The sequence below is a fragment of the Lactuca saligna genome, chromosome 2, assembly GCF_052625555.1.
Source record: "Lactuca saligna cultivar CGN05327 chromosome 2, ASM5262555v1, whole genome shotgun sequence".
Lineage (NCBI taxonomy): Eukaryota > Viridiplantae > Streptophyta > Magnoliopsida > Asterales > Asteraceae > Lactuca > Lactuca saligna.
The window spans coordinates 164084782-164110670 of record NC_136418.1 but is presented as its reverse complement, the minus strand read 5'-3'; the positions used below and the strand labels follow the sequence as shown (position 1 = coordinate 164110670).

The window sequence follows — 25889 nt, the reverse complement described above, 5'->3', positions numbered from 1 at the left end:
TGAGGTGGTCCTTCATACTATGAAGATGATTCAGCAGATCAAGTAGAGGTTGCAGACTGCACATAGTCGGCAGAAGCGTTATGCCGACTGGTGCCGATCCGAATCGGACTTTCAGGTCGGTGACATGGCATTTCTGAAAGTATCACCTTAGAAAGGTGTGATTTGCTTCAGGAAGAGAGAGATATTGTGTCCCTGATGTATTGGTCCATTTGGGTTATTACCAAGCTTGGAAAGGTTACCTACAGGTTGGATCTTCCTGAGGAGCTCACTCAGATTCACAACACTTTCCATGTTTCGTAGCTATAAACGTGTGTATTGGATGAGGATGTGGTAGTTTCATTGGTTGATATTCAGGGTGATGAGTGCCTAAACTATGTTGAGTGGCCAATAGATATTCTGGAGAGGAAGGTAAAGGTTTTTCATAGCAAGGAAGTACCTTTGGTAAAGGTACGATGGTAGCATCGAAGGGGCTCCGAGTGGACCTAGGACCCGGAGGCTGAGATACGAGAGCGTTACCCAGATTTATTATATGTAGAATAATTTGAGGACGAAGTCTAATTCAAGTGGGGGAGAGTTGTAACACTCCGGTTTTCAATATGAGTTGATCAAAAGATTCTTAACAGAAAAGTAAATCAAACAATGAACGCAATGAACAAAGCTGATAAAGCTCTCAGTTTCAATTGGTCCAAAAACCTTAACAACAATAATATTCTTTGAGCTTCAGATTTATTATTGAGGCTTCATGTGCTTGAAATAGAATGAGAAAAGCACCTGATCAACATAATAGTCTGGAAGATAAGCGTTCACAATCTTGTCAAAGTTACGAAGCTGAAAGGCCTTTGGAGTGATTGGAAGATCAAGTTGCGAATCTAGAGAGTTCTCCAAATCAAACGATACTATGGGCTCAAGCTAGTAAATATTTGGATTATCAATGGCTTCGTTCAAAATATACTCCATAGATCAGGCAGGAAAAAGAAGCTTTTGAGTTTCCAGGGTGAATTGGGCTTCGTGGGCTTCCTTTTCTTTAGCTTCAGCTTCCTTGGTAATTCGTAGATTCTCATCAATCTCTGCGTCACGAGACTTACCTTTAAGCTTAGCTCCTTCATCCTATTCTTCTTCATCATCACCATCAATCAATTTATATTTACCTTTCAATCCCGAAGTTACATTAACCTTCAAATCTTTTTACTTGGGTGTCTTTTGTTCGTGCTCATTAGAGCCACCAGTTGGTTTCTTAATTTCTTCACCAGAAACCTTCTTTGCTTCTCCCCCTTGTTATGGAAGAGTAACCGATGTTGAAACACCTTCTATCCGATCAAGCATGGAGAATACTGGTTCAAGTTTGTCAGCCAATTGTTATCGAACAGTGATTGTGAGCATAGAATCATGAGTCTCGATGAGAGAATGCAAAAACTAATTCACATCAGTAAAAACACGTTTGACCACAGCTTTGTTGAACTTAAGCTCTTGAATATCCTTGTTGGCTTGAGAGAGGTGGGTGGAAGCAACTTTTTCTTTTTTGGTTTTGATGGCCAGCTTATCCATAAGATCATTCTCAATAGAAAGATCTGCTTGAAGCTTTTCAATCTTGGAAGTGATCGATGATTGCAGCTTTGCAGTATCAACCTGGATGCCAGAAGGAACCTTGGTAAGAGCTTCTTTCTAAGTTGTGAGTGTTTCGAAAAGGTTCGTAATTACCATGTTCATAGAGGCTGTGTTCCATTCTGAAGAAGTTCAGAAGTCTTCCATAAATATTTTTAACATCAAAAAGTAGTTTATCGACTTTTTCGGTCATCTCACGAACTATCTGCTAGGAATTTGCCATGACTTTTGTAGATGCATCAATACATGTGGCATGCTCCTTTGTGAAATTTTTAATTAAAGCTTTGACATATTCGTAGGAGTATTCAGTACTAGACTAAGTTTTGGAAGGCTCAAGGAGAGTATCCAATTTATCATTGAGGGCTTTGAATTGCCTCTTCGTTATCAATGCATCTTCATCATCACTAGCCTGTTGGACATTAAAAGGACTGTAGTGGAAGTCTTGGAAATAATCCCGATCATTACCAAACATCGAATTAGGATCATCAGTTCTTAGAGGTGAGACAGGAGAGAAATCAGGACCAACAGTCACACCAGAAGCACTTGCCCCCTTATCAGATACGTTGGCAGTTACCAGTATTGTACTAGTGGTTGAGGTGGTTGAAGCTGTAGAATATGTGAACAATGTAGTTGTTTGAACAACTGATACCTGTGGCTGCGAAACTCCAACAGAGATGTTTGGAAATGGAGCAATGGTAATTGGAGTATTGGTTGGAGTAGAGGTATGATTCAGAGAAGATGGAGGAGTAAATCCCTAAAAGAAATCTGTTGTCAAAAGAACAGAGGTGGGCATCGTAAAAGTTACCTCTTGATTGGTTTGAGTAACAGATGGTTGCGAGACCATAGGCTGCAAAGTCGCAGCAGTGTCTTCAGTTTCACGTCGGACATGCTCAGTGCTTCGAACGTTTGAGATGGTGTGAGACTCCCAATCTTCCTCAACAACAGGAGATGGAGACCTTGGCTTACGAGTCATTTTCTTTACCTTTTTCTTCAGAACTTGAGATGGTTCGGAAGGTCCAGCTTTTACCTTTCACTTACCTCCCCTCTTAGGCTTTTTCGCTTCGTCCAAAGCCTTATGCATTTAAGGTGTTATAGGACGAGGACCTGATGCAAATTGCTTCTGATAGTTTTTGATGATGACATTGTCTGTTGGAGCATAATTGAGCATTACCTCAGGAAGCAAGCCGATAAATGAGAACTTCGTATGATCAGCTACGAGGATGTTTAAAGTGTGAAAAGTGGGGATGGACGCCATTATAGAACCTTCTATCACTGGAATGTTGAGGCGATTGATGGACCTTTGAACGATGATAGACCAAAATCGAGCACACAATATTTTGAAGTGTCGATTCATGGAAAATGTTCTCTGAACCAGTTGAGCCCAAAGAACAAAGCCATAATCCAGATTAATTTCGTGATATAAACCATAGAGAATAGTGCAGAAGAGTTTGCATGCACTGTCTGAACCTGTAACCCTCTCTAAAAAACTATTGAAAATAAGAGTGAATAGCACATTCCACATTGGAGGAATATGACAAGACAGAGAGGTATCCCATGTAACACATTTGATAAAACATCTCAAGTATGGCAGAGGAGGAGATAGAATCTGGATTGACAGTGTCCTTACCCTGAGTAAACCCTAGAAATCAATTGAACCTTGACGTGGAGATTGTGGTTTTTTGGGTACCAATTTCAAAAATAATAATAGTCTCACCTTCTTGATAACTAGCAATGGAGAAGGCCTTGGAAAGATGAACCAACGGGATGATTTCAGCCATGGTGAGAGCTGGTGCCAATGGAAAGAGACGAAGATATTCAATCAATGGTTGGAGAGACACAACATATTTTGATGAGTTGAGATCCAGGATTAGGTTTTGGTTGGCCTTTACATTCAGCAACATCGATTGAGCCATTTGTTCAGCCATTGATGGAGTTTCAGAAGAACCCGCCATTGTTGCAGATGGAGAAGATGATGAGCAGTGAAAATTTTTGTGCGCCGGATAGTTTCGAAATATTTAGAAGCGGTAAAAGAAATCGATCGATGATTTTCCTTTTATACATTAGTATTGGAGAGAGAGAAAGCTAGATGTAGACGGTTCCGTTTCCCTAAAAAAGGGCCTAAAAAAGAGTGAGTTATAGGTGTGATGTCAGGTGGCATAACTGACAAGGCATGATGTCAAGACATTTGAAAACACACGCTCAAATCGATTATTATCCCTTAAAGACCGCCTTTTTAGTTCTGCCCATTCGGAGCACAACAACATTCGTAATTTAATAACATTCGCTATAACCTATTTTTGGAGTTGAAAGTAACCATTCTGAGTAACAAACCAAACTTTGGAAAATCATGAAGATTTCCCTTAAAGACCGCCTTTTTAGTTCTGCCCATTCGGAGCACAACAACATTCGTAATTTAATAACATTCGCTATAACCTATTTTTGGTGTTGAAAGTAACCATTCTGAGTAACAAACCAAAATTTGGAAAATCATGAAGATTTCCCTGCAAGATTGTGCCAAAGATAAAGAAATAAAACCAATATATCTGAGATTCTAGTGATGTCAATAATTGACATGAAAACAGTTAGATCCCGGGCAACGATCTCTTCCTTAGGAGACAAAAGAGACTCGGAAGTATTTGTGTGGTATCCCGTTGAATTACGATCATCTGTTTGTTGAGAAACAGTGAAAGGCTTCTTTTCATAAGGCTTGTAGGTGGCTTCATCTTCAACCAAACTCCAAAACATAACATAAGTCCGAACGTTCGGAAGAAGTACTTGTCTGACTATTGTAGTTATAATAAAAATTATGCGTTGGAAATATGTAAGTGACAGGTTAAAATAGAAATCTCAAGAAAAATAAAAACCGGATCTAATGGGAAGAGATGTCTTAGGTCTAGAACATTTCATTAAGATCTCACAAAAATAAAATAATGAGATTTCAAGGTACAAGCTACGAAGGTGAATTCACAGCAATTCCATGGTGAAAAGCTAGAACATATCAATTGTTCACTGTCAATTCTGAAATTGGTTTTGGATTTTGGGTTTCACTCCATTTGCGGTGACAACGAATTTAAGATCATGAACTCACAAGTTGTGTAACCATAAACCTCAGTGGTAATTTCTGAGAGTCTTAAGGGTTACGATTGTGAAAGCGAATGTGATATGGAGAGATGTTAAAAGTGGTTTCGAAGATATAAATGTACCTCTACTATATTGTGAATGACTAAGCAGTCAACTCTTAACTCAATATAAGAAGAGTAAGTTAACTCAATGACTAATGTGAATAAATGACTAATGTGAATATCAGCCATATTGGGAAGAAACAATTGGTATTATCTAATTATTAAGCCTTCAAGCATAGAGTCTCAGAGGCTTCAGATAACATGCAACAGCATACTTCTAGGGACACTTAGCTATTACATAGAATTGGAGCTGTATACCTGCCCCTTCTTTCCGAATTGAGATGACAAATTAGTACCTAAGATAATATGAATTAAAAAATAAAGTACAAACAAATGAAGCATAAAAATATTTTTATAGTTTAATTTTAATTTCTAAAAAGATAAAACAAAAACAAGAAAGAAAATATTTTTGTATTTCGATTTTTCTTGAAAAGGAAATAAAAACAGAAAAGAAAAATATTTTTAGATTTTGAAATTTTTTCCGAAAAGAAATAAAAACATAAAATAATTTTGGATTTTGAAGGATAAAATAAAACATACATAATATACAAAGGATGGATGAAGTTCTGAGTCCGAGATGAACAGTGGATTGCGAGCCGTTGTGAGTGCTCGACTTATTCGCAGTGTGAATAGTGGACTACGAACCGTTGTGAGTGTTCAAATCCATTCGGAGTGTGAACAGTGAGTTGGGAGTAACTCTGAGGGTTCGAACCCGTTCGCAGGTTAACCAATGCATTACGAATGTGAAGATGGGTTCAGAACAGAGTGCGCTTAAATCATACCCAAGCATTAAAGAATTCGATAGAAAGATTGTTCAGGTGTGGCTTTTGTAAAGATATCAGCTAGTTGATCAACAGATCGCACAAAGTGAATTTCAACATTTCCATCATCCACATGATCCTTTATGAAATGATAACTCAGTGTAATATGCTTAATCTTGGAAATTTGTACAGGGTTGTGGCAAATGCGAATTGCACTTTCGAAATCGCAGTATAAAGAGATTCTCTTCATATTAAGGCCATAGTCCCTTAGCTGACTTTGGATCCAAATGACTTGCGAGGTACATGAGGTGGCTGCAATATACTCATCTTCAGTGGTAGATAGGGAGATGCATGTTTGCTTTTTTGATTACCAACTTACGAGTTTGCCATCAAGAAATTAACATCCTTCAGTTGTAATTTTGCGATCAAGACCGCATCCACCAAGATTAGCATCGGAGAATGCTTGCATAAAGAACCATGAGCTAGAAGGGTACCAAATTCTAAGCGAGGAAGTTCGTTTAAGGTATCGTAAGATATTCTTAACTGCGGTCATGTGGGGTTCACGAGGATTTGCCTAATACCTGGCACAATAGCAAATAGAAAACATAGTGTTTGGACGACTAGCTGTTAGATATATCAATGAACCTATCATTTGTTGATAAAGAGTCAGATCAAGAGCTGGTTTGTCCAAAGACGGTGTTATCTTCGTTCCGAATGCCATTGGAACCTTCACATTCGAATCTCCCACCATTCCAAACTTCACAAGTAAGGTCTTTGTATAAGCATCCTAATTTATAAATATAACCGCTTGACTCTATCTAATATACAAACCAAGGAAAAATTTAATCGAACCCATTGAGCTCATCTCAAACTTAGTCCCCATCAACTTTCAGAAATATGTTGTTAATCTAGGATTAGTAGATCTGAAAATGATATCATAAACATAGATTTGGACAATCATAAAGTGGTCACCATCTTTCTTGCGAAAGAAGGTTGGGTCGGTCGAGCCTTGTTTAAACTTAGCCTGTTTTAGAAATTGAGTGAGAGTTTCAAACCATGCTCATGGAGATTGCTTCAGACCATACACAGCCTTATCCGGAATATAGCAGTGGTTAGGATATTTCTCATTTACGAACCCGGGTAGTTGTTCCACATCTACTGTTTCTTCTAGTTCACCATTTAAGAATGCACACTTCACATCCATTTGATAGACTTCAAAGTTCTTATGAGAGGCATATGCTAAGAAGATGCGAACAGACTCCAGTATTGCTACAGGTGTGAAAGTTTCTTCGTAGTCAATACCTTCTTCTTGGAAATACCCCTTTACTACCAAGCGAGCCTTGTTCTGAATCACATTCCCTTCTTTTTCGAGCTTATTCCCATTTCAGACCTACAACTGATGCCTCCTTTGGAGTTGGAATTAGTCTCCAAACCTTGTTGCGCTCTACCTCATTTAGCGCATCTTGCATTACTTGCACCCAATCAGAATGATCAAGAGCGATCTTCACAGTTTTGGGCTCAATATTGCATATGAACAAATGAAACATGAAAATTTCCATTTTTGAAAATAGTGCAGTCTGATTCGTTTTATGTTGAGCTCTTGTAAGAACACTGGAGGAAGATGAACCAATCACTTGCGATTTGGGATGATCCTTGGTACATTTGATCAAAGGAGGATAGTTCGGGTCATATGAGGGATCCAATTATGCATTTACATCTTTAAATTCTAACTGAACATCTGAATCATTATTTTCAGTCTCATTCTCCCCCTCGAATGATGGATATTGTTCTTCGTTCGGAATTTGGTTCTCCCCTTGGATTGGACTTTCGTGGTTTACTTGAGGAGTTGAATTATCCCTCTAAATAGGTGTGCTTGAGGTGGGTGTAGAAGCAAAACCCTCTCCCTGAACTGGAGCATTCATAGCTTGCGTTTGAGATGGAATGTCAGAAGCTTTCGGACTGGTAGGCTCGTTTCAAGATCCTTCACAGCATCATCAATGATCTTCTTGAGCTCGTCTTCCTTGTTATTTGCTGCTTTGGATTCCGAAGAAATCGCCTTTTCTTGCTCATCAAAGAGGTTCATGAATTACTCGTAAAGATTCGAGAAAGGGATGGTCATTGGATTCGTCATTGGAAAGATCTCCTCAGATTGACGATCTAATTTCTGGAACTTCTTTAGATAGTTATCATCGAACATAACATAGTAGGTTTCTTCAATCCTCTTAGATTTCTTGTTTAGAACCCTATATGCTTTAGAAATCAAGGAATAGCCCACAAAAATACCCCCGTCATCCTTTACATCGAATTTGTTCCTTTGTTCTTTAGAATTATCAGGACTGGTTAAGGACATGTTCAGTTCATACACTATTTTTTTGGATTGGTTTAGACCTGTTCTTTTGTCCACCTCTAGGGCTAATTCACATGAGCTGCTCTGGATACTCCATGTTTGTTTATCTGGTGTTGCTCGGTGAAACATCCCTCATTGGACTTCTTTGGCGCGCACACGAGTTCTAGGTGCCTATGATTTGGTGGCAATGTTGTGCTCTGGTGTTTGTGGCGAAGACCGCCGACAATCCCTGGCATGTGCTGAATTTAATGATGTCATGTATCGTCGATGGTACGAGATGAAGTAAAGCGATTGCTGACTGTCCAAGCAGAATGTTGTGTTCTGCTGTGTATCGGATCATAGAGAACTCGGTTGTCCTTGTGATTCGATCCCTTTTGTTGTGGCTGACCAACGTTAAGGGCAACAAAATAGCTCCTGGTGGCCACAAGCTATACCCGGTAAATCCTATTAATGGTTCACTAGTTTAGGGTTGGATCCCCCTCCTTCCACGTGTCAGGTAGCTGCCGGAAGTAGTGCTCATAGAGTATATCAGAGCAACTACCATTGTCAATGTACATTCGGTGGACCTTCGTGTTACGAATGAATCCTAATATGAGGAGTGGGATCCTAGTTTGATGGTATAGGATCGTTGCTCGAGAAACTGATGTTGAGTAGGTTTCTCGAGAGTATCTTGATCTTGTTTTTTATGTGGTGAGGTGTGTTTCTATTACGGGAGTTAGAGATAGTGAATACCTCAGTGCCATCATATGGATTCATCTACAATAGATTGGGATGTGATATCGCCATCTGAGGAAACTGCTCTAGAGCCCTGGTTCCATTGTTCTTATCATAATTGGTGGGATTTGTGTCATCAGCACCTGGAGTGGTTCGTGCGTTCTAAACAGAGCTTCTACTGCCATCCCAGATATTGTTGGGCTTAGATCCCCCTTATGCAGGGAACCAGCATCGTCTATTGGTTGTATCACTCTGAGGATACATCCGGATGGCACCAAATGTTGTGACATGTTCGCAGATGGTTTGGATACTGAAGAATGAATCTGACTTGGATGCTTCTCTGAGAACACAATCACAAAAGAATCGTTAAAGGACGATTGGGTGTTCTCCTAAGACGTCCCTCCGACGATCAAGTTAGTTTTTTGGAGAGAGAGAGAGAGAGAGAGAGAGAGAGAGAGAAAATTTAGGGTAATCTTCATAAGAGAGAAGATGGATCCCTTCCTTGATATGGAAAAGATCCTTTTATACCTGTTACTAACGGATTGTGGGGATCATGCCTCGTGAGCGTGAAACATGCCCCCCTCTTACTGGGAGAGCTATTCACGCTAACTAGCCGGCAAGTAACGTCAGTTCTGGGCGTCACCCGGGCTATTCGTTGCTTTCTCATTGGTTGTGAGTGAATGAGGAGATCACATGGAATGTTCTTTCCTTGTGACGAGAAATAAGCTATCGCTCTGGCTTTGGCTCTCTTAGGCCAAGACCGGGTCTTAGCCAAGGTAGTTACATCTCTCTTACATTTTCTATTACATTTAACATGGCCGTTAGGTAACGTTAACAATGACAGTCTTAAATCAATACTTACTTCCAAAGTATGACTGACTATGGTCTTTGAATAACTAAATATTCAGGAAGTAAAATATGCAAAGTGAAACGCAATAATAAATTAATTGAAAAATAGCATCATACACATTGAATATAAAGAAATATTTATTTAATTAATCATTATTCAATTACAATTTTATTGCTATATAGTTTCAAAATAATATCGACACTAACATCTAAAATCTAATATCGTCTCTCAAACCAATGCTCATGACATGCTCAAAGTGCTTGACCTTGCTCAGACCCTTCATCGGATCAGAAGGATTCTCTTCTGATGATACACGATTCACCACGAGTGCACCCTCTTTAACCTTATGTCAAATGTAGTGATAATTCCTTTCGACGTGACTAGATCTAATATGATATTTAGGTTCTTTTGTCAAAGTTACCACACCCTAATTATCATAGAAAATCTCCATTGATTCTTGGATTGATCGAATAACTCCAAGATCCCTAATAAATTTCTTTAACCACATAGCCTGCTTTGTTGCCTCGCTTGCTACGATATACTATAATTCACAAGTAGAGTCAACCACCGTTTGTTGATTGGAACTTTTCCAAGTTATTGGCCCACCATTTAACAAGAAAACCCAACCAGATTGACAATAACTATTATCTATACCCACTCACCTTAAGTTCATATTTTCCTACAAAAACTAAGATCACATCTTTTATTTTTCGTAAATACTTAAGAATGTTCTTCACTGTCGTCCAATAAGCTAAACCAGGATTCCCTTGATTTCTGTTAACCATGCTCAAAGCATAAGCCACATCAGGTCGAGTGCATGTCATACATTATATGATCGATCCTATAGTTGAATCATACAATCCGACTCATAGTATCTATCTCTTTATCGCTATTGGGACATTAAGTTTTGCTCAACTTAATAGTATGATACATGGGTTTCTTGGAATTTTACATGGTGAATCTTTTCAATATTTTATCCAAGTATATACTCTGACTTAGTCATAGTAACCATTCCTACCTGTTCCTGTAGATTCTTATACCAAGAATACATGTAGCTTCTCCTAGATCCTTCATAGCGAAACATTTCCCAAGATAATACTTGACTTCCTGCAAGGTTGGAATACTATTTCCCATCAGGAGAATGATTTCCTGAGTATGCAATGTATGAGTATTGAGATCGTGGTCCGTACCTTAATCGTTCCTTTTCTTTTATAGTTAGGTTTTGTTCCTGGCCACCATAATTGCATGGGTATAGGACCACCGAAACATTCCTTGCAACGTTCTCGGGGCTCATATTGATCCAAGACCACGTGTCTTCTGGGAGATTGTCACACCCCCAAACCAAAATGGCGGAAATATCTGGGGGTGGATTGACTTCATGTACAGTATCATAAGAAATGAATAATAGTGATCAAAGCCATACAACCATTGCATTGATAATTAAGTAGTTTACATTGTTCAGAAAACAGGTTTGCTTGATATAAAATACATAAGTCAAAACAAAATGGCATGACGTAGCAACGCCTCATCATCCAAAACTCTTCTTTTCCCGCCTTTCCTATGAAGCTAAATTTTAACATATATTTTTTGATTTTAAACAAAACCCACAACAAAAAGGAAAATGACACTCTAAAGAGACAAATAGTGTTTTTCTTTTTCAACTGTGGTTTTTATAGGTTTAAACCTAAGAGTGTGTGTGTGTGTATATATATATAACATTCTTCATTTATGAGAATGGTTGTAGTTCCGAATAATATCATTATAACGACTTTCTCTGACTAATGAATGACCAAATATTGGGAAACTTTTAAGTTGTGTCCAACGACGTGTGGATAACACGTTGCAAAAATTACGATCATATCCTTTAGCTGGTCATGAGGGTAAAATGCGAACAGTTTTAAATAATTCAAGAGTAAATTAATCACGAAAAAGATTCAATGACTAAATTAAAAATTTGTTATCCTTGCAAGTCATTATCTTAATTGGTTCCAAATGTTATTAAGAATAAGCACAAGCAGGATATGGAGGTTACAAAAGTGAGGATGTTGTAGTAATTGTGTGATATACATTTATTGTATAAGGTACTAGAAACAACACTTAGAAATTCAGTAGCAGTGACTTTAATCAGAAAGAAACTGAAGGAAAAAAAAAATATGGTGGTTTCAGACATATATTTAGGACATGCGACAGTTTTCACTTTAGAATGTGGAGACGATCGTTGTAGATCGTGCGAGGAAGAGATAACATATATTTAGGATATAGGCGACGGTTTTCACTCTAGAAGATGGATACGGTCGTTGTGAAGATAATACGATGTTATATTTATCAAACTGCATGCCCTTGTAAAGAGAAAAACCCGATTTAAATCTAACATCATATTATCTTCACAACGACCATCTCCATCCTCTGGAGTGAAAGTCGACGCCTATGTCCTAAATATATGTTATTTCTTCCTCGCACGATCTATAACGACAATCTCTACCTTCTAGAGTGAAAACTGTCGCCTATACCCTAAATATATGTATGAAATCACCATATTTTTTTTCCTTCTGTTTCTTTGTGATTGAAGCCGCTCCTACTATATTTTTAAGTATTGTTTCTGACACCTTATACAATAAATGTATATCACTTTTATAACTTTTATATCCCGTTTGTGTTCATCTTTAATAACATTTAGAACCATTTATGAGATAATGATCTGAAGGGGTAATAAAATTTTAATTTTGTTTACATTTAGTAATTAAACTTTTTTCGTGTTCGATTTACCTTTGAATTATTTGAAATTGTTCACATTTGCCTTTATGATCGACTATACACGTTTTAACTAGTTCAATAGTTAATATATCACGAAAAAAAGTTTAGTAAAAATGAATTATCCGCTAGAATCATTATCCCAAAAACTTATTTCCCCTTTTTTTTTTTTTTTTTTGTAATTAATGACCAAGAAAACGAAAGAAATTTTACGATTCTTATATCGAAGATAGCAAATTAAAAAGAAAAAAGAAAACCATAAGCTCTATACAAGGTGCACCAAGTTCTTCACCTGTAAATATACAATTTCAATATTCATCGGTAGCAATATATACACACCTACAGTGAAACCTATAGCTATGGTTGGGAAGGATCTGAATTCTGAACTAGTTGGTATATATACACGGTGTTGTTCACGGCGGCATGCTCTCCTCACCGAAGTCTCTCAATCTAGCAAGCTCCGGCAAAACCACATTCCCTAAATCCGGTCTATCTTTACGCCTTAACTCAGCACATTGTAGTGCCAATTTTGCAAACCCTAGGGCTTCATCTTGAGGCCAATCAGTGACACACGGATCCAGCATCTTACCAAAAGTTCCATCATCAATGGCGTTTTGAACATGATGACTCAAACCCATCGCCGGTCTAGCTGTAATCAACTGCAATAACATGATCCCTAGAGAATAGACATCAGATTTCACCCCAAGCATCCCCGTCTGCTGATACTCCGGATCAATATAGCAAAGTGTCCCTGCTGCCGATGTCATCCGATACTGCGTCATGTCACCAGTAACCGACGGCGGGAGTAACCTCGCTAGTCCGACGTCGCTTATCTTGCTCACGAAGTTTTCGTCTAGGAGAATGTTTCCTGGCTTCAGATCACGGTGAACTATCGGTTCTGGTTTTGTCTGATGAAGAAACAGGATTCCGGTGGCGATTTCTGACGCGATTTTGAATCTGATTTGCCAGGATAACGGTGGCGTGTTTCCTCTTCTGAGTAGCCGATCTTCTAAACTACCGTTACCCATGTATTCATAGATCAGACACCCGTATTCCGGGCAGGCTCCAAGGAGGAGAACCATATTCGGATGTCGCATACAGCTCAACACTTCCACCTATCATCATTCATCAACCAATAAATTATTTGTAGAGATCCTTAAATTAAATCTTAATTACAATTCAACGATTCATATCCCTATATACCTCGCGTTGAAACTGTGACCTTCCTTGTGCAGCATCTGGACGCAACACTTTAATGGCGACAACGGTCTGACTGAGCATACCTTTAAAAACAGGACCGTAGCCTCCTTCTCCGATCTTTCTAGATTGTGCAAAAAACTCTGTAGCCTCTTCGATCTCTTCAATTGTATATTTCTTATACTCGAATTTGCTATCGGGATCCTCATCGTCTGTGGTAAGTGCTTTCATTTCGGCGACTACTCGTCTAGATTCCAATTCCATGATTCTTTTAGATGCTTCTGCTTTCTCCATTGTTGCCTGGGACTTGGCTTTCTCTTTCTCTCCAGCTTCTCTAGCCTCCTCTAATAATCTCTTCTGTTCTTCCATACGCCACTGTTGGAGTCCCTCCTGTTTCGATTATGTCATATTAATTAGTCATCTATTGCACATAAAATAATCACTATTAGTGCTTTTGTAGCAGACCTTTTGTTTTGCTGCACTTGCTTCATTGCAATCTACAGTATATAAGCCCATTTTCCTCACGAGTTCCATCTTTAACATTTTCATTTCATTGTCACCATCATCCTGTATGAATTCATCAAGATCGAAGTAAATCCATGTTTTATATCTGTTTTAGATCTGGGAGATGGCTTTGTTTAATGCATACTTACCATATTTTGAGATGCAGATGAGGCTCGGCTCTCAAAAGAAGACGATGAGAAATCATCACGATTCCGATCAGTTATTCCGATGTCCAGGTCGTAGTAGTTACCGAGAGACATACGATCAGTGCTCTGCCTCGCATTCCCCACAAACGATATATCAGTGTCTAAATCCTGAAGCTCCAAGAGCTTCGCATTTTCTGCTCTTCCAGGTCGAGTAAATGGCGATCTGGTAATTAATTAACCGCTTTTAGTTCTGCAAAAATGTTCGAAGGTGCTTTCGTGAAGTACAATGGAAACTTAAAACTTACCTGAAGGATTCAAGCTTTTCCGGCATCATACGGGGCTTCTCCGGCGGCTTTTCCGGCGCTCTGGATTGAAAACTGTGGTTGTTGTTATTATTGTTGTTGTTGTTGGGTGCAATTGACACGAAACTGTTTGCATTGTTTGATTTCTCTTGGATCTGTTCATGGAGCGGAGAAACAAACGGAGCGGCTTTTAAAGATTTTTTTGCACTCGAAATCTTCCCTTTGGAGATGACATAAATGGTGCAGAAATCTGGGGCCACCTTCATTACACTGCTGGGAACATCGGAGGTCTTGAATCTTGTATATATCAGAGTTAATTAAATAATTAAACGATTAGTCAAAAGATCTTAACGTGTAAAAAATAAATAAATTATCGTCTTAATTTCACCTAATGAAACCATGTCGTGAGGATGCACCAAGCACCAAATACTCTATTGCATTTTCAGAAGCGTATTCTGCTAACGCTTTTGCTATGTTGGTGCCTTCAAGTATGACATCAATGCATTGTACCTGTAAATCAAATAAAAAATATATAGTATTTATAATCAAGTTTTTGTATGGAAATGTGCATGCATGCATGCATACGTCTTTACGGGTACAGAAGCAATGGAAAGTGAGGAATAGGTCTCGAATCTTCTTTTCATGATCAGGCCCTCCCCCTACATCCGTAACATGGATTTTGTTAGATATGTCACTGAGACATTGTATAGGATTCCAACAGATCCATCAACTATGATTTCTAACATAAAGTTTTGTAGAAATGAAAATTCTGATTTGTGTAAATATTAATTCATCGAGGAATTGCTTATTGCCTGATTTGTGATTGACATGGATGAGGACAACGGTTTGACCACGGGTGAGAAGGTGTTCAACAGCCCATTTGAGAGCGTGTTGGCTGTATTTATCTTTGTCTATTGCGACAGCCACAATGGAGTTTCCCTTACGTTGCCCATTTCCGGCACGGATGGACGAGTTACTCGTTGTCTTAGGAAACCACATTCTTTGTTTCTTCTTTATTTTCTTCTATTGGGACATGACAGAAAACTATTTCCATTGTCCTGGATTTTTGGAACTCATTTGTTTTTGGTTAAATCTTTATGGTTTTTTATTTAGTTTGGTTTTGGGAATGGATTGTTAACGTGACAAATTGGTAGAGGATTGTTTGGTATAACTTTAGGCAAGGGTTGGAAAGCACCAAGTCAAATTACATTTCCTTTCCATCGTTTCTAATCAAATCACTTCCTAAAAACTCTCTCCACATATCTTTGAATGGATTAGAAGTGACCAATACGCATTAATATGATTTTATTAAACTATATGAAAATAATCAATACGGTTATGATAATATAAATATGTTACTCTTTTGAACAAACAACTAAATAATTTTGAAATAATTACATGGATACATAATAAGACGATGGTTCGTGAGCTACTTTAATCAATTACTTCTAAATTTCTTATCTACTCCAAGTAAAAGATATAACCATAATAGTAAACTTCTTGAAATCTAAGGAAAAGATATAACAATAAGGCTAAATGGTGTTATACCATTTTACTATCGAACATCTAGACATCTTTGCTATTTTGCAACTTTTAAAAACGATTTAGGGTGTGGATTTGTTGTTTACCGCTGGCAAAACCCACAAAATTTTATTTTTATCATCGGTGAATTTCCACTGCTGACAAATTACTGCCGGTAAAATAAAAGGAAGGAGACGGTGTTCACCGCATGTAAAAAATGTCTCATAGCATACCATCAGTAAAAAATGGACCAACACCCCCACAACTTAATAGTAAACTATATGTATACACCTTGTTCGGAATACTTTATGTAGTTATGTACTACTTGTGCATTTATTTCAAGTTGTTTAATAAGTTATAGAGTTTTTAAAATACGGACATGCATTTTTAAAATGTTCACTTATATGAAAATTTTGAAGTTTTATCAAAGGTCATGTGCATTCACATATTAGATGGGTTATGAGACGTATGCGGTCCGGACATATAAAGAAGACTATGAATGATATTTTAGAATGCATTTATATGTCTTGGGCTTTGGAAACGTCTCACATAGTTTAGTTATCGAAGTAAATGGATTGAGGCCTTTATGTATTTTTGTGCTATTTCCTATGTATGTCTCATTTAATTGTCTTTTTTCTTGGGGAGCCTTAGTAGGAGTCCCTTAGAGGCAACGGACATTGACCCGTGAATTATAAATAGCATTGGAATTTTGGGCACTTTGTTACATATCATGCATTACATTCTAATGATGTTTATTCTATTACTATAGTTTAAGAAGTTTGTGAAATTTTAACAATGTGCTTTAATTTAAGCAATATTTTCCTAAAAAAGATTTTTTTTTTCAGCGAAAATAAGTTTTGATGAATTCAAAAAATATTTCAATAATTATTAAAGATGTTTTTATGAATAATGGGTTTTTTTTTTTTTTTTTTTTTTTACATTTTTCGTAAAACTTGTGTTCGTTTATAATTAGACATTTAAAAAGGGATGGTTGTGGATTTGAGTTCAAATAATCATTATAGCTTGTATTGATCTTATAGTATTTATATAAAACTAATAAGTGTGAGATCCGTGTATTATATGGGTTGATTTAAAAAAAAATTAAATATTAAATTCAAGTGTAAATAGAAAATATTTTTTAATATACAATATTAAAATAAGAAAGGAAGAAACGTATTTATTGTAATTTAATATCATATATATAATACTATATGATATTTAATATTTTACATATATAAGTATATGACTTTAATTTTAAAAATTGAAACAAATCAAAAATTGACAAGTGGATAATATTTATTTCAAAAATACCGCAAAATGACAAGTGTCAAAACTCATGAGAGATTGACATGTGGCAAAATAACATTAATTTATTAAGGAGGATTAAGTATGTTTTTCATTTATAAATTATGTTTTTCATTTATGTTTTTCATATATATATATATATATATATATATATATATATATATATATAAACCGGTTTCGGCGGGTACCCAGCGGGTAACAATTTCGAAAAAATGAGAATTGGAATCGGAACCGCTTAAGGCGGTTCCATAACTTTAGGAACTAGAACCGGAACCGCTTAAGACAGTTCCAGTTCCAGAACCGGCAGTTTCGATGCGGTTCCGGTTCCAAAAGCAGATACTCGGTTCCGATGCTCATCCTTAATATTAGCAATAACATAATGTTTTACTTTTCGTGTAATTCGTGTGCAAATCTAGAATTTATTACTTACAAATAATGTAATATAGTTTTATTATTTAAATAAAACATTTGAAAGTACATTTGCATTGGAATCCGAATGTGTGGTTAATAATCAAATAAAACTATTTGATAACATACCATTCGTAAATAAGTGTTAAATTCTTCATAAGCATATTCTTAGTTATATCTCATTTACTGTAAAAAACTGATTTCGATAAGCAGTTGTGTTTGGTTTCAGAAAGTCGATTATTAAACTGTTCGCCTGTAAAATAATGATATTGATCTTGGAAAATCTTATATTTTCCATAATCCCGATTTGTGGTTTTAAACATTCCAAACCAAAAAGGTATAGGTATAATTGCCATAATTAATTTCACGATATTTAGTTTTATTTATAAGTAAAACTAATTGAAGGTATATTTGGCCTGTAAAATAGATATCATGTAAATACCTTGTTTTACAGCTTTAAAAGAATTGATATGCCTGTTGCGACGTCTTCAGGCGTCGAAATGATATGACATTTGTCACATTAGGCCTATCGGCCTAACTGTAGAGAACAGTTAAGGTGCGAGATTGTCAGTCCCGTATAGATCAATACACAAATTTATGCTCTCCCTCCAGGAGATTCTGATTAATAAGTCAGGACTTAAGGTCGTACTTAGCTAAGTAAACCACGAAGTGTCTTACAAATTTATTGTTTCAACGAGATTACGAGTAATACAAAAAAAACCTTTTAACAAATAAAGATGAAGTTTTTACATATATAAGTTTAAGATGATTGATATTGTGAATTTATCCATAAATTATACCTATTATAATTTATATGTGTATTTTTATATCGTTTTCTTTACTTAGTAAAATAATCCACAAGTTCCATAAACTATACTCATTATAGTTTATATGCATGTAAATTACGAAATATGAGCCTTTTGTATTTTAACAACCTTGAGAGTTTATAAGTTTGGTACAAAAATATTGAGTTGGTATTTTTACGTACAATATTTATAAAGTATATAAAAGAGTGAAATAAACAATTTGTATTTTAAACAGAATGTTACTTGTGTTTTTACTTGTATTCCTCCCCGCCCCCCCCCCCCCACCCCCCCCCACCCCCCACCCCATCTAAAAACATAGAAATTTTTGGAAAAGTGTAGTGGTATTAACTCACCTTGTGTGCGTGTTTTTGGTTGATTAGGCTAGAACACGTATAATTTAATTGTATCCTAATTTATTTAAACACATAATAATGTGTTCAAATTAGTTAATCTATTAATTTAAAGTATTAAATTAACACTTGAAGGTAATAAGAAATTACCAAATTAATTCCTAAGAATTAATTTAAGTGATGTTTTATCTGGGAAATTTGGTTGAATATATGAAGTGTTCTTGTTGAATGATAAGGAGATATGAAGGTAATTTGGGCAAAACTATGGATATTTGAATGTTAATGCTTGAAGACTTGAAGACCGCCTTATGAACTTTGAGAGTAAAATGAAAGGATTTCGGCCTTAAGATGTGAATTGTGAGGTATGGTTCTCGTTTGATATATATATATATATATATATATATATATATATATATATATATATATATATATATATATATATATATATATATAGAGAGAGAGAGAGAGAGAGAGAGTCAAGATCAAATAAGAAGGAAATTTTTGGTAGGAAGGTAAGAAGTTTTTTTTTCTACATATTTTTTTCATGAACAAACAAAATGAATCATTAGATGATTCATTTGTAAGATGATTCACAAGAAAAATTCTCAAAAAAAACATTTCGATGATTCATTTATATAATGATTTTGTTGTTATTCACTAAAATTGTCATAAAAGTGATTTTTTTCTCAATTTACTTAAAAATGAATCATAAAGATGTTTTTTTGAGAATTTTTTCTTGTGAATCATCTTACAAATGAATCATCTAGTGATTCATTTTTTTTTCGTCAAAAAAATATGTAGAAAAAAAACTTTTTACCTTCCTACCAAAAAAAATTTCTTACCGGATCTATATATATATGAGATAGTGATATTTACTTTGGGGACTATAACTTATCATCTTGGTAAGAGTATAACCGCCTTAAGAACTAAATATCTAGATATTATAAGGTATAATTCGGTCTTAATGGGTCTTTAAGAGATTTTTTCGGTCATGCATAGTGGGTTCAATTGTGTGTTCGGTCATATATGTGGGTGATTTCGATCATGGTGACCTAAAACCACCTTTGTTCCTTGATTTACCACCGAACACACTTATCTTCTATAATCCTAGACCGAATTCTATTTGTTTTTAATAACTTATGACCGAATTCCCTTTGTTTCATGACTCCTTTGGCGAAAAAACCTATATATGGGATTATTTTATGATTTAAACTTTAAACTTTAAACTTTAAACTTATGTTAAGTTATATTAACATAAATCAACTTAGGTTTCAAACTTTGCTTAGTTCTCTAACTTGTAAACATGTCATTAAGGTAATAGATGATACAATGCAACAAGGGTTGCAATGTGGTTTCACTTGTACTAGGTTAGGATTTAGACTTTAATTGTCCTAAAATTTCCCAGTTGTGTCACTAACTATGAAAGAACTTTTAACAGCATGGGACATTCTTATAATTCAGGATAACCTTTTAATTGAGGATTGATTAAAAACTAACGACAATGACTTAATTAACATGTACAATAAAAGTTAGATGGCCTATTACGCAAGAAAATAACATAAATGGTCAAGTCAGACAAAACACAAAACTTCATTGTGTTACAGTGACATTATCCCAAACACACTCACTTAGAATGAATTACATGTCATGATAAGTTCATATGATTTTTAAATAAAGTTGGTTTGCTTATTTTAGTCTTTTATGGACATTATTACTAGTTTTGGATGTTATGAGCTTTTGATCATTTTAGTGCATAAAGTTTAGATCTTTAATGTTTATGACCTTGTTATTAAAAGTTGGAAACTTTATCCATCTAAACATCATTTTGATTTAGATCTGAAGGTTAGAGACTTGGACTTAATGGATTAAGTTGAAAAAGATACACTTTTTGGTCCCTTGGATAATTAAAGTCTTGATCTTGGTGGTTTGAACCATTCTAATGGATAAAGTTGGAAACTTTATTCATTATGGAGCTATTAGGTTCCATAAAAATATGATCTTGATCCTTCTATTCCTTCCATGAAAGTGTCATGATGTCTTAATGGATTAATAAGTTAAGGTTTTGGCTTTTGGACGTTTTCTTGTAACATCCCAAAAATACAGTCCAAAATTTTCGTTTTAAATCATTTAAGAAAAACTCATAATTCATCAAACAACATAATTAAATCACAAGTCATGTATCTCAAACATCATATCAAAAATATTGTATCAAAACATGTGTCAAAATATCAGAGTATAAACATCCCAGGCTGAAAACTGTTGTGTGAGCCATGCAATCATCCCGAGCTCTTCCCCTTGCTACCGGAAGTACCCGAAACCAAAACTAAAAATTGCAAGCACGAAGCTTAGTGAGTCTCCCCAAAATAACACATAGCATACACATAAACACATAATAGCATACATTGTGCCTTGCCCACTACATCGGGCCCCGCCCGGCATCAGACGAATCCGGTACCAGGCCCTGCCCAACATCAGTCTGAAGTCCGGCATCAGGCCCTGCCTGGCATCGGACCAAAGTCTGATATACATATAACATATCAACAAGCATGTAATATAACACATAACATAAACATATAAACTAAACCTTCCTCGGGCTTTCCCCAACATCGGAACAAAATCCAAAATATATAACACATAGCATATAACTAAACATTCTTCGGGCTTGTCCCAGCATCAGACTGAAGTCCGGAACACATAAAAATACATGCAAGAATCACAAAGACATCAAGCATATGGACCCTCCTCGGGATTGCCCCGGCATCGGAACGAAGTCCGAAACACATAAAAATATAAGCTACATCGGGCTAACACCAACATCGGACCTAAGTTCGGCATATGCTAACATACATAAACGGCCCGAAATTAGCACCTTCGACTTGTTCCTACTGGAGGAAAACTCACCTCTCAAGCTGGCTGCTGAAATCTCAAGTGAGGAATCTCTGATAGCTGCTCTAACGACTCCTCGACTATAAATTCACAAGGAACACTTAGTCAAAATCTGAAAATCCTTCTACAAGGAAAATGTCCATTTTACCCCTGGTGAAAGTAAATGCTCTGGTCCATGTCAAAGTCAAGGTCAACATCCAGTTGACCCAACTCGTCGAGTTCCTATGCTATTCAGACTTGTGATAAACCGAGTCAACTCGACGAGTCGAGTCCCTTTACAAACTCGTCGAGTTCCACCTGGTACGGAATCGGGACAAATCGATTCAATTCTTCGAATCCCCCCTCTAGACTCGTCAAGTCCCCTTTTCTATTTGGCTATCTTGATGGATTCATCCCCTACACTTCAGATCCAAGCTTCATACTTCACCTAAACCCCGAAAATGTCCTTTTAAGGGTAAAGTTTCTAACTTTACCCATTAATACCTATCCTTAATGGATTTAGCTCAAACCCTAACTAGGATTGCGAACCCTCTCGCCCTGAATCACTAACCCTCCCCCACTAAGAGTGCAAACCCTCACTAACTGTTGCTCGCAATCAATCACTGCCTCATTAGGGCTCAACCAATCCATACCGACTATAACCTTATTCCCTCTAAGGGGAATAGGGACTAGATCCATAGAAAACTTCTCATCAAACAATTGTCGTGTACATCCTCGGTGAACCCTCGCAACCCTGACAATCCTATCATTTACTATCTCTACATCAAGTGGGAAATCCAGCTCCCCAGGAGCCCCTGAGAATCGCTTGCTGAGTGCGAGCGACACAAAAGATTGAGTGGTACCTAAATCAAACAGTACCAAAGCTGATATACCGTTCACTAAGAACGATCCTATAACAAAACACATACAGATAAGCAATAATCAATATCAATAAAGAGATAAGGGAAAGATACATACCCATCACCACGTCGAGAGATTATTGTGCCTCCTCGGCTGTCAACTGAAAGGCCCTGGTCTTCACCACAGGCGCCTCACCCCGGCCCTGACGGTCGTCTGTAATCCTCAATGTAGTAGGGGTGGGTGTTGCCACCTGCCTTGCTGCTGCTAAACTCGGGCACTAGGACCGCTTGTATCCCCTCTAATTGAACTGGAAGCAAATCAAGTCTGATGTTGTCGTTGTGGTGGTAGTAACCGTACAATCTCTGCTCATATGCCCAGTTTGGCCGCACCTAAAGCAACCTGAACTCCCTGGCTTGCACTCCCCGTCGTGCATCCTGTCACATTTGCCATAATGGTCACAACCATGCTGGCTCCTAGGTCTATGATTTGACACCTTGGGCTTTTTTCCTACACTGCTTGTCTGAACCCCCTCGGGTTTCCTCTTCCTCTCAATCTACAAATCCAACTCCCTCTCTTGAGCCCTTGCAATCATATCCTCCAGCGTCTTGCAACTGAAGCGGCACACAAACTGGCAGATATCACTCCGCAACATCTCATGATATTGGGCCTTTTTCATCTCCTCGTGCACCACGTATTGCACAACGAGAAGGGACCTCTCCCTGAACATAGCGGTGATCTCTGTCACCGTCTCAGTCATTTGCTGGAGATCTTGAAACTCCCTAGCAAGTTGTTTCACCTCTACATAGGTGCTAACTCGGCTCTCAACCTAGTCGAGAAGTTAGTCCAAATCATAGTATCAAGGGCAACATCACCCACAGCATGCCCAACCTCCTCCCACTAGTCGTGTTCCTTATCCTTCAGATGACAGGATGCAAGTTGGACCTTGTCCCCCTTGGGACATCTGCTGGTGCAAAAGTTGGACATTGTCCCCCTCGGGACATTTAATGGTGTGAAATGCATTGGTGACATCCGCCAACCATCTTGTGCTCACAATGGGGTACCGAGCCCCATGGTAATAAGGAGCTCCACAAGCTCTAAACTCCCTGAAAGTCAGTGTGCGTGACCCCATCATGGCTGCCACCTCGGTGCGAAAAGCACTCAACCTCTCATCCAAAAGCTCTAAAATACCCTCCTTGATCGCGTTGAAGATCACAGGAGTTTGATCCAGGATACTGTGTGTGATCTCAGAGGAGATAAACTCCCTAGTCTGGTCGTCTAGTTGCCCGACTCTTGAGATTGAGCCCGGTCCCTCACCGGCACCTGAACTGCCGAATGTTCTAGTGCGTAAAACCACCATTCTGAAAAACACATCATAATAAACATCAGAATACAAATCATATCTCGAGGGATCATATATACTATAAGTTCCTTGGATTCATCTCAGCCTTCCTTGACTCGAGTACGAATCCTCTTCTTTCAGTAGTGTGGGCCCATACTACCTTCCTCGTCTATCTGTACTTTCCTCAAGAACAGTCATGACTTCATCAAGTCTATTCTACCACTAATGTGTCACGTACTCCTCTTATCCTAGGCATGCCCTAGGGTAATCACCATCCCACTCTCTGCCATCAGTTGCATAAGAAGTCCCAACTATCTCCCCCTAACTAGCTCATGAATACCATTACATATCACTCAGAATATATAACTCTTCGAATGAGAGACCCTACCCTACAATGGTTAGACTCAAACAAGAGCTGCGAAATAGAGCTAGACCTAACCTTCTGAAATTAATTAGTCCTCGCAATATGTAACTTAACATATCCGTTTACTAGTTAGTAAAAGACAACTAGAACTTCTAAAAGCACAAAGCAAGCAACGTTGGAGCATTGAGTAAACATAATCAAGCATATACTATTCAGGCCATCATACTGACTAATTTGTACTAGCATGCAGTTCATAAAGCTGATACACATATAACAGGCACATAAGGCATCATTCCTAGATCCATAGCCCTAATCTTGCATGCAGTTCTCATAAACATATCATAACATAAACTTGTATGGGTAATTTGGGAGTACACTTGAGCTCGGCTGATTGCATGCACCACACCATTTTCTCTTTTTCAAAGTTCTTTTCTCTTTTCAAAATTCTTTTCTTTTTCTCAAAGTTCTTTTATAAAAATAATTTTCTTTTGAAAATTTTCATACCAAGTCCCCAGTTTGAGTTTAGACACACCCGAGAGTATGCCTAAATCCCTCAAACCAAGGCTATGATACCAACTTGTAACCTCCCAAAAATATAGTCCAAAAATTTCGTTTTAAATCATTTAAGAAAAACCCATAATTCATCAAACAACATAATAAAATCACAATTCATGTATCTCACACATCATATCAAAAATATTGTATCAAAACATGTGTCAAAATATTAGAGTCTAAACATCCCAGACTGAAAACTGTGGTGTGTGCCATGCAGTCATCCCAAGCTCTTCCCCTTGCTACCAGAAGTACCTGAAACCAAAACTGAAAACTATAAGCATGAAGCTTAGTGAGTCTCCCCAAACTACCAAATAACATACACATAAACACATAATAACATACATTGGGCCTAGCCCACTACATCGGGCCCCGCCCGACATCAGACGAATCCGACATCGGTCCCCGCCTGGTATCGAACCGAAGTCCGGTATACATATAACATATCAACAAGCATCTAAAATAACACATAACAAAAACATATAAACTAAACCTTCCTCGGGTTTGCCCCGACATCGGACCGAAATCCATAATATATAACACATAACATATAACTAAACATTCCTTGGGCTTTCCCTGGCATCGGAACGAAGTCCGTAACCCATAACAATACATGCAAGAATCACAAAGACATCAAGCATAGATACCTTCCTCGGGCTTGCCCCCGCATCGGACCGAAGTCCATAACACATAAACAAATAAGCTACATCGGGCTAACCCCGACATTGGATCTAAGTCTGGCATATGCTAACATACATAAACAGGCTGGCAATAAGTGAAACATCCGGGGGCTCGTGTGACTAACAATTGAATAATCATCACAATGAATATACATGAAACATAACACATTCATCACCAACATTACATAATACAACCAGCATTGTTCACATCAAGTACATTGTTAAAATACATAAATTCTAATTATTTAAAGTACGATAAGTGACATTACATAACAAAACAAACACACTCGCATATCTTCCAGCTTAACGATTACCTGAGAATACAAGTTATTTTGAAAACGTTCAACATATATAATGTTGGTGAGTTCATAAGTATGGTTGAATAGAAATCTTGTATCTTTCGTAAAAACCCAGAAAATCCGATATTTTCTGTAAATTGTCTGAAAATGATGTGTAAATCGAGTATAAATGCATGTGTGAAA

The 25889-nt window shown here is 37.2% G+C and overlaps 1 protein-coding gene across 1 annotated transcript; it reads right to left on the bottom strand.

Annotated features, from left to right (window-relative positions):
• Positions 1-12407: 12407 nt before the first annotated feature.
• LOC145030327 (U-box domain-containing protein 51-like) lies at positions 12408-15355 on the bottom strand. Its single transcript, XM_078978712.1, has 8 exons — positions 15169-15355; positions 14942-15057; positions 14745-14866; positions 14360-14653; positions 14058-14277; positions 13870-13971; positions 13411-13794; positions 12408-13322 (listed from the first exon to the last, which is right to left on the bottom strand). The coding sequence occupies exons 1-8, from the start codon at positions 15353-15355 to the stop codon at positions 12621-12623; spliced, it is 2127 nt and encodes a 708-aa protein (XP_078834838.1). The 3' UTR covers positions 12408-12620.
• Positions 15356-25889: the final 10534 nt, after the last annotated feature.